A 15,692-nucleotide genomic window follows, 5' to 3' on the forward strand; every position below is an offset into this window, starting at 1 on the left:
CTATTGTTGTAGGTAAACTCAATCAAAGGTAAATAACAATCCCAAGCACCTCCCTTTTCCAAAACACAAGCCCTCAAAAGATCCTCTAGTGACTGAATCGTCCTCTCAGTCTGACCATCAGTCTGCGGATGATATGCAGAACTCAATCTCAGCTTCGTTCCCAAAGCCCTCTGCAAACCTTCCCAGAACTTCGATGTAAATCTAGGATCTCTGTCCGAAACAATACTCGACGGAATACCATGCAAACTTACAATTTTCTCAATATACAATTCAGCTAATCTCTCTAACGAATAATCCATTCTGATCGGAATGAAATGAGCCGATTTTGTCAATCTGTCAACAATCACCCAAATAGCTTCAAAATTCTTAATTGTCCTCGGTAAACCAGAAACAAAATCCATACTGATACTATCCCACTTCCACTCTGGAATAGCCAACGGTTGCATTAGCCCAGATGGCTTCTGATGCTCAACCTTTGACTTCTGACAAGTCAAACAAGAATAAACAAAACTCGCAATTTCTCTTTCCATTCCCGGCCACCAAAATAACTTTTTCAAATCATGATACATCTTCGTAGCTCCAGGATGAATACTCAGGCCACTACGGTGTCCTTCCTCAAGAATACTCTTCTTCAGTTCGGTAACATCCGGAATACACACCCGATTACCAAATTTCAAAACACCATTCTCATCAACTCTGAATTCACCACCTTGACCTTGATTCACTAGAGTCAACTTATCAACCAAAAGCACATCGGATTTCTGACCCTCTCTAATCTCATCCAGAATACCACTCGTTAACTTCAACATTCCCAATTTAACACTATTGTGAGTACTCTCACACACCAAACTCAAGTCTCTAAACTGCTCAATTAAATCCAATTCCTTAACCATTAACATAGACATATGCAATGATTTCCGACTCAATGCATCAGCCACTACGTTTGCTTTACCCGGATGGTAATTCAAACCAAAGTCATAATCCTTCAGAAACTCTAACCATCTCCTCTGTCTCATATTCAGCTCTTTCTGATCAAACAAATACTTTAAACTTTTATGGTCACTGAAAACCTCAAATCTTGACCCGTACAAGTAATGCCTCCATAACTTCAGAACAAATACCACGGCTGCCAACTCTAAATCGTGTGTCGGATAGTTCCTCTCATGAATCCTCAGTTGTCTCGAAGCATAAGCTATAACCTGCTTGTTCTGCATCAACACACCACCCAAACCCAACAATGAAGCATCACAGAAAACCTCAAATGATTCCGACGAACTCGGTAATATCAGAATAGGAGCAGTAGTCAACCTTCTCTTTAACTCTTGGAAACCTTCTTCACATTTTGAGTCCCAAACAAACGCTTGCCCCTTTCTAGTCAACATCGTCAACGGTAACGCCAACTTAGAAAATCCCTCGATGAACTTCCTATAATAACCAGCCAAACCAAGAAAACTCCTTATCTCCGAAACTGACTTCGGAACTTCCCACTTAGATACCGCTTCTATCTTAGAAGGATCAACAGCAACACCATCTCTTGAAATCACATGACCAAGAAAACTAACCTCTTCTAACCAAAATTCACACTTTGACAGTTTAGCAAATAACTTCTTTTCTCGTAGAACTCCTAAAACCACTCTCAAATGTTCAGCATGCTCTTCTTCAGATTTCGAATACACCAAAATATCGTCAATAAACACCACAACAAACTTGTCTAGGTACGGATGGAAAATCCTATTCATATACTCCATAAATACTCCAGGCGCATTAGTCACACCAAAAGGCATTACAGAATACTCATAATGTCCATACCTTGTTCTGAAAGCAGTCTTCTGAATATCCTCAGTTTTCACACGTATCTGATGATACCCCGATCTCAAATCTATTTTACTGAACACACTCGCACCAACCAACTGATCCATCAAATCATCAATCCTCGGCAAAGGATACCGATTCTTGATCGTCACTTTATTCAGTTGCCTGTAGTCCACACACAACCTCATAGTACCTTCTTTCTTCTTAACCAATAACACTGGTGCACCCCACGGTGACACACTCGGACGAATAAATTTCTTATCCAACAGATCTTCCAGCTGACCCTTCAATTCAGCTAACTCAACAGCAGACATACGGTACGGAGCCATCGATATCGGCCTAGTACCAGGCACCAAATCAATCGAGAACTCAACTTCACGCTCTGGCGGTAATTCATTCACTTCTTCAGGAAACACATCAGGAAAATCACACACCACAGCTAGATCACAAATCACCAGTTTATCTTTAGCCTCCAAAGTCGCTAACAGCATAAACAACTCTGCCCCATCTGTTACTGCCTCATTCACCTGCCTTGCTGATAGAAAAAAACTCTTCCCTTCCTCAATCTCAAGAAAGATCACAGTCTTATCAAAACAATTGATATAAACTCGGTTAGACACCAACCAGTTCATACCCAGGATAACATCAATCTGCACTAGTGGAAGACACACAAGGTCCATCCCAAAGTCTCTACCAAAAATACTCAAAGGACAATTTAAACAAACTGAAGTAGTAGTCACTGAACCCTTCGCAGGAGTATCAATCACCATACTTCCATGCATCTCAGATATCTCTAATCTAAGTTTCACAGCACAATCCAAAGATATAAAGGAATGAGTCGCACCTATGTCAATAATAGCTACAAGAGGAAAGCCATTAATATAACACGTACCTCGGATCAAACGATCATCTGCAGAAGTCTCAGAACCCGATAAAGCAAAGACCTTGCCTCCCGACTGGTTCTCTCTCTTCGGCTTAGGACACTGTGGGCTAATATGACCCAACTCTCCACAGTTGAAACAAGTCACAGTCTTCGACCGGCACTCTGCAGCCAAATGACCACCTTTTCCACACTTGAAACACTTCCTCTCAGCACTGGTACACTCATGGACACGATGTCCAGCCTGACCACATCTGTAACACTTTGCAGGGGCACTAGAGTCTCCCCCACTAGGCCTCTTCATTCCACTTTGTCTCTGGAAACCTTTGCCAGCTGCATACGGTTTCCCACGATCATTCTGATTCTTGCCTTTCCTATCAACCCTCTGCTGATAGCTTTCTGCTCTGGCCTTGGTATCCTGTTCAAAAATCCTGCAACAGTCAACCAAATCAGAAAACACTCTAATCCGCTGATATCCAATAGCCTGCTTGATCTCGGGACGCAACCCGTTCTCAAACTTCACACATTTCGAAAATTCCCCAATAGCCTCATCATAGGGAGTGTAATACTTCGACAGCTCTGTGAACTTAGCAGCATACTCCGTAACAGACCGGTTGCCCTGCTTCAATTCCAAGAACTCTATCTCTTTCTTTCCTCTGACATCCTCTGGAAAGTACTTCCTCAGGAATCTCTCTCTGAACACAGCCCAAGTGATCTCAGCATTCCCAGCAGATTCCAACTCAGTGCGGGTAGCAACCCACCAATCATCTGCTTCTTCTGACAGCATATGCGTACCGAACCTGACCTTCTGGTTATCGGCACACTCAGTCACTCGGAAGATCCTCTCAATCTCTTTCAACCACTTCTGAGCACCATCTGGATCGTATGCTCCCTTGAACATTGGAGGATTGTTCTTCTGGAACTCACTCAATTGACGAGCAGCTCCCATTCCCGCAACATTCAGATTCCCTCCAAGTACTCCAGCTAGCATACCCAGAGCCTCAGCAATCGCAGCATCATCTCTACCTCTTCCAGCCATCTCTATTCTGAAAACCCAATCAAGCTAAAACAATAAGTACTGATAGAGTTACACAACACCTATCACGTACAGGGAAACAGAATAATTACGACTCGACTCGACCGACTATGTTCTGATACCACTAATGTAACACCCTTCTAAAATACCCCAAATATTTAATTAAAATAGCAATATATCAATCAGAGTAATTATGCAATTAAGGGTGTCACACAATCATTTCACACCATTCACCATAATAACTGTCATGCTCTTTTATTAATTCAAAACATAAAGCATTTGCACAATACGCAGCGGATAGAAATCAAATCAATCATGCAAAACATGTAACACATTACATGTAAAATTATTCAACAAGGTAAGACATCCCGTCCCGATGTTACATCTATCAGAGCATGACCCACTAAGGAGACTACACTAGACTCCAAGCACTAGCTTCTACTCAATCACTGCTCGTTACCTGAAAAATAGTTGTAAGGGTGAGTTCCTCAATCGATATAATAAGCATTATAAAATATCATGTAATGCTAAGTAATTAACACATTAATCACCCTAATCATATCACACATTCGGTAACGGCACATCAACTCAAATGGCATACTCAATACCAACACAATTCATACTCATACCCAATGCCCACACAAACACACGTAAAATATTGGAATACATCCATTCATATTATACGTCATACATACATTATGCAATGAGACTCCATGCATGCGGTACCGACTATTCGTGAACATATAGTTCACCTCACCGATCAAATCCAGATACGGCTACCAAGCCCACTAGTCCCACTCATTTGAGACCTAGTGACTCACTCACTAATTCCTCACCACGGGAATTAGCTACCACCAACTCACTAGTTCCTCACCACGGGAATTAGCTACCACCCCAAGGGCTATGCTATGCACGCTAATCACCTAGCATGCAAACATCAACAACAATCCACAATGATTTACTCACTAATTCCTCACCATGGGAATTAGCTACCACCATAAAGGCCAAAATATGCAAGCTAAATCACTTAGTCATGCAAACATCAACAATCATCCACAATGGACATATGCTCACACTCTAAGCCATAAACAGTCCATTCATAATTTCATACATGATATACACATTCACAACATTATGCATACCATCATACGTCATCAACATATTTATCACATAATCATATTATGTCATGCCACATAATCAATCACAGTATTAGCACACTCTACTAATACCTATACTGCTCAAAACAACGGGAAATGATCCCTACTCTATCATACATCAGCTAAATTACATTACTCAGCTGAACAACCAAAAACTGCACAACAACAGCACAGAAAAATCACAATCCTGCCCATACGCGTACTGCTTAGTCCCATACGCGTATGGCCCATTTCTACGCCAATCCCATACGCGTATCACCTGTCTCATACGTGTATGCTACACGTACCACTTCCTCATACGCGTACCAACAGAGACCAAATCACGTTCAAAACATCATCTTCCTCATCCATACGCGTATTGCCTAGTGCCATACGCGTACCAGACCATCTCATACGCGTATTGCCTAGTGCCATACGCGTATGACCAGAAACCAGATTTCCAGATCTGCTATGGTTTTCTCTGCTACGAGATCTCCCAATTCCAACCTCCTACAATCCAATTTTACACAGTAATCGTTCATATCATCTAACACGAATCATACCCTATTCAATTTCACCAATTCTAACATTTTTACATCTAATTCCTACGAATTCCTTTCAATCATAATCCAATTTCGTTCATCCAAAAGTTCACAATTTCATCATGCATCATTCCAATTAGAGTCAAATCAATGGTCTATCACTACCCACTACATGTTATCCCATAATACCCATTAATCGACGATAAACCCCCCTTACCTGAATTAATCCGGCAATCTTTAAGCTCCAAACTTTTCTCTTCTCCAACCTTCTTCCTCTTGCTCTGTCTCTTTGCCCTTTTCCTCTTTTCACGTAAAAACCCTTTTACCAAAAAATGGAACTCTTTTCTTATTTCCAACTTATATACTTTCCAATAATTATTATTCCAATAATAATAATAATAATAATCCAAAAATTCCAATTATTTAATTAAATTAATAAATATAATATTAACTTAAATTAAGTAATTATCTTATTTTTATCGGGGTGTTACATGAAAAGCTATCGTTCTTATATTTCTGTAATATTTGCTTTTTGTTAGAAGCACATTGCATTACAAATCATATTTTTGCTAAGATACTTCCTCAAGTGACTCTGTGTAGTCTGAATACTTGAGAGGGCTTAGGGATTATTCTCTTAGACGGTTGTTTGTGTAATCTTTCAAGATTAGTGGATTAAGTCCTTTTTGAAGGCGAAATCACCTTGGCCGGATGGACTGGAGTAACTTTGAATTTCAAGTGAACCAGTATAAAATTTTGTGTCACAATTTAATTTTGTGTGTGTCTAAGTTATGTAAAAGTTTTATTTTCCAAAACAATTCAAACCCCCTTTCTTGTTTTTCTCTACCTTCAATTGGTATCAGAGCTACGACTATGTTATTGATTTTCTAATCAAACACTTAACAATATAGAGAGATCCAACGTGAGAAAAACACTATGGCCAACACCAATGAAAGAGACAGTTACAATGCTAAACCTCCAATCCTTGATGGAGAAAAATTTGATTATTGGAAAGATAGAATTGAAAGTTCCTTTTTGGGCTACGACGCTGATCTATGGGATATAGTTACAATTGGCTACACACCACCTGTGACTGACGCTGGCGTTGCCATTCCCAGAAGCAGAATGACAGATGATCAGAAGCGTGAATTCAAAAACCATCACAAAGCCAGAACGATATTACTAAATGCCATTTCCTACAATGAATACGAAAAGATCACCAACAGGGAAACAACTAAAGAAATACTTGACTCCTTGATGATGACTCACGAAGGAAAATCTTAAGTCAAAGAGACAAAGGCTCTGGCTCTAATTCAGAAATATGAAGCCTTCAAAATGGAGGACGATGAAGCTGTAGAGGTAATGTTTTCTAGATTTCAAACTTTAATTGCAGGACTCAAAGTGCTGGACAAAAGCTACACAACTGCAGATCATGTCAAAAAGATTGTTAGAAGCTTGCCAAAGAAATGGAGACCCATGGTCACAGCTTTAAAGTTATCAAAAGATCTGAACAACATCGACCTTGAGGAACTCGTCAGTTCACTCAGAAGCCATGAGATAGAACTGGAGGAAGATGAGCCTCAAAAGAAGATCAAGTCTGTAGCACTAAAGTCCAGATTTGAAAGAAGCAAAATAGAAAGAAACAAAGCCTTCCAAGCTGAAGAGGAAGATAATGACGACTCTGAGAAGGAAGACTCTGATGACGAAGAAGAGTTATCCTTTTTAACCAGAAGAGTAAAACAACTCTGGAGAAAAAGGAATAATAACTTCAGAAGACCAAGACCCAAGGGAGATCGCTTAGAATCAACTTCCAGAGGTAAGTTAAACAAAGATATAACATGCTATGAATGCAAGGAAATAGGTCAATACATAAATGAATGTCCCAAGCTGAAGAAAGAAAGCTCCAGAAGAGAAGGTTTCAAGAAAAGCTCATTAAAAACCAAAAAGGGACTAATGGCCACCTAGGACGACAGTGGATCTAATTCCTCTGAATCAAACTCTAAAGAACAGGCAAATGTTGCACTCATGGCTACCACCTCCAGAAATACATCAGATGGAGAATCTGACTCTGAAGAGGTATTTTCTGATATTTCTCGCTCTGACCTTGAATCATGCCTTTCTGAAACTCTAAACTCATATCAGAAACTTAAACAAAAATTTAAGGATTTAAAAGAGGTTCTTGAAAGAACAATCGAAGAATGTGATAAGCTTGAGATGACAACTTCATAACTAAAAGATGAAAACCGAACCTTAATACTTGAAAGAGACTCCACAAACAAACAATGTTCAAAACTTGAAAAAGCGTTATCTCAAGCCCCACAAACTTCGAACACAATAATATATGAATATGCAAATTCTTTTCAAAAGTTTCTGAAAAATGGGATAGAGAGAAGCAGAATGGCATCCATGATTTATGGAGTCAGTCAGAATAATAAAAGAGGAATATGGTATGTCCCAAGTGAAGATACGTATTCTACAGATGACAAACCTAAATCTCCCTTTTCTTATCATTACACACATACACATGCACAATATTTTAATAATGCTAGAAAACCCAAAGTTCTAAGAAACTCTGGGAAAACTAATCACAAAGTACCCAAAAGATTTCGGGTACCAAAGGATAAGATTGTTTATGTTGCAGATATCTTATGCAGCAAAGTTGAGACACCAATCATGGTACTTGGACTCTGGATGCTTACGACACATGACGGGAAGAAAGCATATGTTCCAAAGCCTGGAACTTAAAGATGCTGGCTTCGTAGGTTTCGGAGGAAATCAGAAAGGAAGAATCAGAGGCTCCAGAACTATTGGTTCTGACGAAAAGACTAAAGCACCAGAGGTATCTAAAAGACAAAAGCCAGATGAATCTGAAGCCTTAACCATCCAGAAGAAATCAAGAAGTCACCCCAACATCTCTGAAGATTTGATTCTGGGAAACAAGGATGAACTTGTCAGAACTAGGTCAACATTCAAAGTATCTGAAGAAACTCCTCTAGGATTAGTATTTCTAATCGAACCTACTTCCTGTGATGAGGCACTTCAAGACAATGACTGGGTTTTGGCTATAAAAGAAGAGCTAGATCAATTCTCAAAGAATGACGTCTGGGATCTTGTTCCAAAGCCTAAAGGAACTCACATTATTGGAACCAGATGGGTGTTCAGAAACAAACTGAATGAAAAAGGAGAAGTTGTCAGAAATAAAGCACGACTGGTGGCACAGGGGTACAATCAACAAGAAGGCATTGACTATAACGAAACCTTTGCCCCAGTCACCATGTTAGAATCTATTCGCTTACTTGTTTCATTTGCTGTAAATCATTCAATCAAACTATATCAAGTGGATGTCAAGAGTGCATTTCTTAATGGTCATATATCATAAGAAGTTTATGTCTATCAACCTCCAGGTTTTGAAAACTCTAAATGTCCAGAACACGTTTTTAAACTCAAGAAATCACTGCACGGTTTAAAACAAGCTCCTAGAGCTTGGTATGATAGATTAAGTAACTTTCTTTTGGAACATGACTTTATTAGAGGAAATGTTGACTCTACACTCTTCTGTAAAAACATTAGAAATGATCTCATGATATGCCAGATATATGTTGATGACATTATTTTTGGTTCAGCTAACCCTTCTGTATGTCAAGAACTCTCTGAGCTAGTGCAGGCAGAATTTGAAATAAGCTTAATGCAAGAACTAAAGTTCTTTCTAGAGATTCAAATCAATCAAGCTTCAGAAGCTACCTACGTTTATCAAAGTAAATACATAAAAGACATTCTGAAGAAGTTCGAAATGGCTGAATGCAAACCTGCTAAGACACCCATGCATCCAACCCACATTCTGGAAAAAGAAGAAATTAGCTAGAAGGTTTGTCAGAAGCTCTATCATGGTATGATAGGATCTCTTCTCTATCTGACGGCTACACGTCCTGATATTCTGTTTAGTGTATGTCTCTGTGCCAGATTCCAATCAGATCCTAGAGAATCTCATTTAACAGCTATTAAAAGAATCCTCAGGTATCTGAAAGGAACCCCTAACCTGGGCCTGGTGTATGAGAAAACATTGGAGTATATACTCTCTGGTTATTGTGATGCAGATTACGCAGGGGACATGATGAAACATAAAAGCACATCTGGGAGCTGTCAGTTCTTGGGAAATTATCTTATATCCTGGGCCAGCAAAAGACAATCAACCATAGCTCTGTCCACTGCAAAAGCAAAATACATATCAGTATCACTCTGCACTACTCAGATGCTCTGGATGAAGAATTAACTTGAAGACCTTCTGATTTTTGAGAGTAACGTTCCTATTTTCTGTGATAATACTGATGCCATCTGTTTAAGTAAGAATCCTTTTTTGCATTCCAGAGCTAAGCACATAGAAATAAAACATCATTTCATTAGAGAGTATGTTCAGAAAGGGGTAATCACTTTAAAATTTATTGATACAGACCATCAATGGGCTGACATTTTTACCAAACCCCTCGCTGAAGATAGATTCTCCTTCATCTTGAAAAATTTAAACATTCAAATTTGTCCAGAATGAAATGTGCCTTTGAAATAGCAAAATAAGACTCTGAAGTAAACATCTGGAATCTGAATATGATTTTGATGCTACTACCGATTAGAAGCTATCTGAATCAAAAATCCTCAGGATCCAACCTTTTGGTATTCTTGAAGATCAAATAAAGTAACACGTGGTACCTCTTGCGTTTGACCTTGGAACTTCTAGACAACTGTCTAGCAAAAATCAAGAGACAAACTCTTGAAATCTCCTCGAGCAGTGTGCTAATTTGGGGATTAGACCTCCATCATGGGCTGTAGTCATTCTCCTCCAAAGATGCTTACTTGGTCAACATGCTGCATTTAATATTTTAACAGTTAAACTCCCTCTTTACTATCGTTTTGCATGCATCCTCACAGGTATAAATTCATTTCACATACTACATTGGCACACTTTACACTCACGACCACACTAAACCCTCTCTCTCTCTCTCTCTCTCTCTCCCAGTTCTTCATCATCCTCAAGAATTCTGCAGTTTTCATCAAGTTCTTCATCTTTCAACCTTCATCTTCAACTGTGTTCTTCATGGATTCTCAGCAACAATCTATTTACAACTTCTCCCAACAAATGAATTCAACGGAATAGACACCCATTTCAAGTCAACAAACTACATCAACCTCCGGCGTCGTCTCAACCCCAATCTACAGGGAACCCCATATTCCCGATCGTGAACCTCACATCCACCTAGCAACACCATTTGAAAAACTGGAAGTACTATGTGAGTCGCTAGTGGACTTTGAGAACATGAAGAAGAATGATGTAGACCTAAATGAAGAGTTGAGAATGCAAGGGTGGGAAACCTATTTTCAACGCCTTTATGGCCCTGTGTACACAAATTTGGTGAAGGAGTTTTGGCGTTTTGCAGACTTAGATTATCACTACATTGTCTCCTACGTTATGGGGGTCAAAATAGTCATCACTGAGAAATCCATTTCCTCTCTTCTGAACATGGAAAAGACATGAGGAAGACGCATCTACAACATAAACCCTAGGGCAAAATACTTGTCCCAGGAAATCAACCCTACCATCTTCCAACAGAGTGCTGAAGGCAAGCATTCCAAGAACAAGGAGCTACATCAGAACCTCCGTGTCTGGTTGAAGATCATCTTAGGAACCATTCATCATCGTCCTGCATCAAACTCTTATGACTACATTAACACAAATCAGAAGTGTATCCTGTACTGCATTCACAAGGGGCTGGAACTCTGCCTACCAGCATTGCTCTTAAAGTACCTCAGAGACTCAGTCAAAGACACCAGAAACAACATGAAGACCAGAAACTACATCCCTTTGGGGAGACTCATATCAGATGTGTTAATTGAGAGTGGCTTAGTGGATCACTTGATTCAGCTCAGACTCATGGAAGATGTCACTATTGACATTGGTAGACCGCTGAATGCTCAGAATCTAAAGAGCATGGGAATTATTGATCAAGTCAGAGCCAAACCAACACTTGACACCTCTTGGGAAGCACTCAAGGATTAGAGGGAGATTCCCAATGGACTATATCTGTTGTCCAAAATTGACCCTCCAGAGGTGGTAGCTTACTATCTACAAGATCTAGCCAATCAAGGAGTGGACATCTCTGAGTTCTCAATGGATTGGATACCTGAGCATCCACCAAACTTCTTGAAAAGGACGCGAGATCCCTCTGAGAAGTCCAAGAAGGCAAAGCAAGCAAGGTTGGGAGAATCCTCTGGGTCAAGACCTCCAGTCCCTCTGGCTGGCTCTCCAAGTAAGTATGTACCTCTCTCTCTCGCTCTGTTAAAATAAAACCAATATCTTCTTCTCTTCCCCAAACCATTCCAATATACACCTCCTCTAAAACTCCTCCTTCCCCCACCACCAGATCCTCTAACCCACCCTCAGTTAAATTCAACCTTGCTACCACCACACTACCCGTTTCTGAAGCAAAAATTTTGAATGAAGCTACATCACCATCATCATCATCCTCACCACAATCCCTACCATACTATGTCCTATCCTCTGATAATGAACCATCTGACCCTCAATCCCCCATTATGGCTCAGCTACAAGCCCATGCTCTGGCCTCTCAACAACCATCACACTCTGAACCTGAACTAACAGTCACTACCCCACCCGCTGCACAAAATCCAACTACATCTGAACCACCCGCACAACAACCAACACACTCACCATCTGAACCAAATCCACAACCTAAACAAACAACACCGTCATCCCCTGCCATTCCCACACCAACAACTTCCGCTGCCTCCGTCACTCCCACACTGAATCTCAGTGCCCCCAACTCACCTTCCCCATCCTCTCTAGCCTCTGCCACTGAACCAGAAACAACCTTCCCTACCCTAGAAGAAGCTGTACTAGTTTTTGCAGAGTCTTCAGTAGAAAAGGTCAAGTCTCTGACCATCAATTCTGAAATCAATGATGATCCCTCTGAAGTAAGGATCTACTGGAGCAGAGTGATCAGTTGGATGACCTCTAAAGCCTTCAAACTGAAAGGCCTCTCTAAACAAGTCCACGACGACTTCATCAGAGACGCTGGTATTAGGCTCCAAGAGCGCTTGGCTAGAGAGGCTGAGGAACAAGCTAGGAAGGAAGCTAAAGAGAAAGCACGCCAAGAAGAAGAACAACGAATCAGAGAAGCTGAAGAGAAGGTTGCTTCCGATGTTGCTGCTGCTACGACTGCTGCTGAGGCAGAGGCAAAAGTTATTGTCGAAGTTGAAGAAGTAGCTCGTATAGCTACAAAAGAAGCTGCCAAAGCCAGAACTAACACTCTGACTCAGGGGGAGCACTCTAACTCTGGGTTTGTCCCTCTGGTCTTGAAGACTCTGGAGGAACTGTAGAAAGAACAACAAGTGGTTTGGGCTAGACTGGATCAACATGATTCTGTCAACAATAACATTCAGAACATGCTGTACCAGCTGCTCCAAAGGAGGCTTCCTCCCCCAAACCCTTAGGCACCTATCCTATTTGTTTTTTGCTTTATCTATTTTGATGTTTCTTTTGCTTTCTGATATCTGCCTTCTGTGCTGCTTATCTGTAACTGCTCTTCTTATCAATATCAACTTTTTTTGCTATGTCTTTTTGATTCTGACAAAAAGGGGGAGAACTAAAATAGCTCTGATGGAAACATAACTAAATCCTCTCAAAGCACTGCAAACATTATTAAAAACTATTACTAAATCAATGACTAAATATATGCAGGAAAGTAGGTAAAACACTAAACCAAGAAAGGTTCGGTAAGAACTTCTGATTAATCTAAGGATCTAACTCATGGGGAGTCCCCTTCCTTATCTAATATAAGAATTTTTGTACTGTTTCACCTCTACTCTGTATTGTTTTGTCATTATAAAAAATGGGGAGATTGTAAGAACAAAGTTGGTTCTACAATGTATCTCTAAGATTTTGATGATAACAAAGGATGAAACAAAAATGGTACTCTAACAAAATTTTTCTTAAGTGTGCAGGACTCTGATCAAACAATCAGATAGATGAAAGCATCAGATACAGAATCCAACAATCATATGCTACTCAGAGGAAGCGTGTCCAGAAGGTTCTGATTTTGATCAACGCAAGTACCAGAAAAACAGAAAGAAGTCAGAAACTCTATTAAAGAAGATTGAATCCAGACTCTGAATTTGAAGAAGTCAAGAGCATGGAGAAACTCTGATTTGGTCAGATATAAGCAACCTCTGAAGTTAAACTCTGACTAACAAGACTCAGATACAGATTCACCAGCTCAGAACGTGTAACCATGAAGAAATTTGGTTTTGGAAAGAAATTATTCCTAGATGGAAATTATGACGCCCACAAAACTGTTTTAGAAAGAAACAGGAGAGTAATTGTAGAAGCAAGCTTCAATGCAAAAGTATTTTGATAAAGACAACATGTATCAATGCAAAAAGAGAAGAGCTTCAAAGATCATTCAAGCATCAAAGTAATCAAGCCACATATGCATGGGAAATATTTTGATCAAGCTTCTTTTTCAAGTCAACCGTTTGCAAGATTGTTGATTCACTTCTAAGGTATATCTAATTCATTCTTAGATTAGTATACAAGTGTTCAACAATCATGATCTGCATTTGCATTTTTAAAATAACCATTTGTTAACATGTTGGAATGAAAAAACACTATTTTCTTAAAGTATTTTTCTGCATTTCAACAGTGTTAACCGGTTAACCATATGGGTTAACCGGTTAACAACCCAGTTTTTGAAATTATCTGTTAACGTTAATATGCGTTAACCGGTTAACCCATCTGGTTAACCGGTTAACACTGTTCATTTTAGTGAAAATAATTTTCCAGAAACTTGTACCTTTTCATCATTTTTTTATTGAAAAATTGATACCTCTCTGGAAAGGTATTTTGGCATTATAAATTCTTAATTTTTCAAATTGAATTTTCACCTCCAAGAATTTTCATACAAACTTAAGATAATCACTCTTTCATATTTCCTTCAATATTTTCATAAAAGTGTTCTTAATAGAATTTTCATCTCATTCCATTTTGAACACTTGTATATTATTCATTGAGTGAATTATTTATCTAAGGAGAAGATCAATCAAGAGAAGATTGATAATACTACACTTTGTTAAAATCATCAAAAAGATTTATTTCTATTTGACTTGTGATCCAGGATTGTTGGACACAAGGGTTAGTGTTGAAGAGGATTGTTCTTCATACACTTGTGTATCTATAGGTTAGATAGTAGACATCACCGTTGGTGTGAATAGGCTGTACCATAATTCTAACTATAGTGAAATCTCTTTCGTGTGAAAGGGGAGTGGATGTACCTTCGGATTGTGAAGGGAACCACTATAATTTCCGGTGTCTTTTTTACTTTCCGCTATTTATCTTTCTGCACTTAAACATAAAATAACCAAAAACCGGAAACAAGTTCGAAAATTTTTAACCACCTAATTCACCCCCCCCCCCCCTCATTAGGCGCATTTACAACTTACATTTGGCATCAGAGCAAGTTATAGGTAACTTGTTCCTAGAGATCCAGCATGGCTTCCGCAAGCATAAACCCGGTTTTCAAAGACGGTGGAAGTAGCAACAAGCCCCCACTCTTCTCCGGAGAATATTTCGATTTCTGGAAAATCAGAATGAAGGCACATCTTGAAGCCCAAGGGGAAGGTATATGGGAAGCTGTTGAAGAAGGTCCACACAAACCGGTGAATGTGGTGAATGGAGTTGGTACCCCAAAGTGTTCTTAATAACCATTTCAGGAAAAAGGAAGCATCCACATCAATGCAAGACGTCACGTGTTATGAATGTGGACAGCAAGGTCACATAAAGCCGGATTGCCCAAAACTTGCAAAGAAAGGAGGATTCAAAGGCAAGAAGGAATTCAAAAACAAAAAGGCTTACGTCGCTTGGGACGATAATGAGATCAGTTCATCCTCGGAATCGGAAAGCGATGAATGTGCGAACATGGCTCTTATGGCTTCACATCACTCTGATGAAGAAATCGATGAGGTTAGTAGCAATTTTTCAGTTTATGACAATGACGCACAAGATGTTATAAATGAACTCTTAAAAGAATGCAAGACATTGTATAAAAGTATTTCATCCCAAAAGAAACAAATTTCATCCTTAGAAGAAAAAAATATTGCTTTGGAAAAATATATTGAAAGTGGAAAACAAAAGTTGATGGATGAAAAACAAAGTCTTGCATGTAAGAATTGTGAATCTTTATCTTTTCAAATTGTTCAACTTAAAAGAGTTTTAGAAAGATATGAAA

The 15,692-nt window shown here is 39.4% G+C and overlaps 1 protein-coding gene across 1 annotated transcript; it reads left to right on the plus strand.

The window, feature by feature from the left end:
• Positions 1 to 11,985: 11,985 nt before the first annotated feature.
• Positions 11,986 to 12,789, plus strand: LOC127103591 (eukaryotic translation initiation factor 4 gamma-like). The gene has a single exon (XM_051040839.1). The coding sequence runs from the start codon at positions 11,986 to 11,988 to the stop codon at positions 12,787 to 12,789; it is 804 nt and encodes a 267-aa protein (XP_050896796.1).
• Positions 12,790 to 15,692: the final 2,903 nt, after the last annotated feature.

This window comes from Lathyrus oleraceus, chromosome 7 (genome assembly GCF_024323335.1).
Source record: "Lathyrus oleraceus cultivar Zhongwan6 chromosome 7, CAAS_Psat_ZW6_1.0, whole genome shotgun sequence".
Lineage (NCBI taxonomy): Eukaryota > Viridiplantae > Streptophyta > Magnoliopsida > Fabales > Fabaceae > Lathyrus > Lathyrus oleraceus.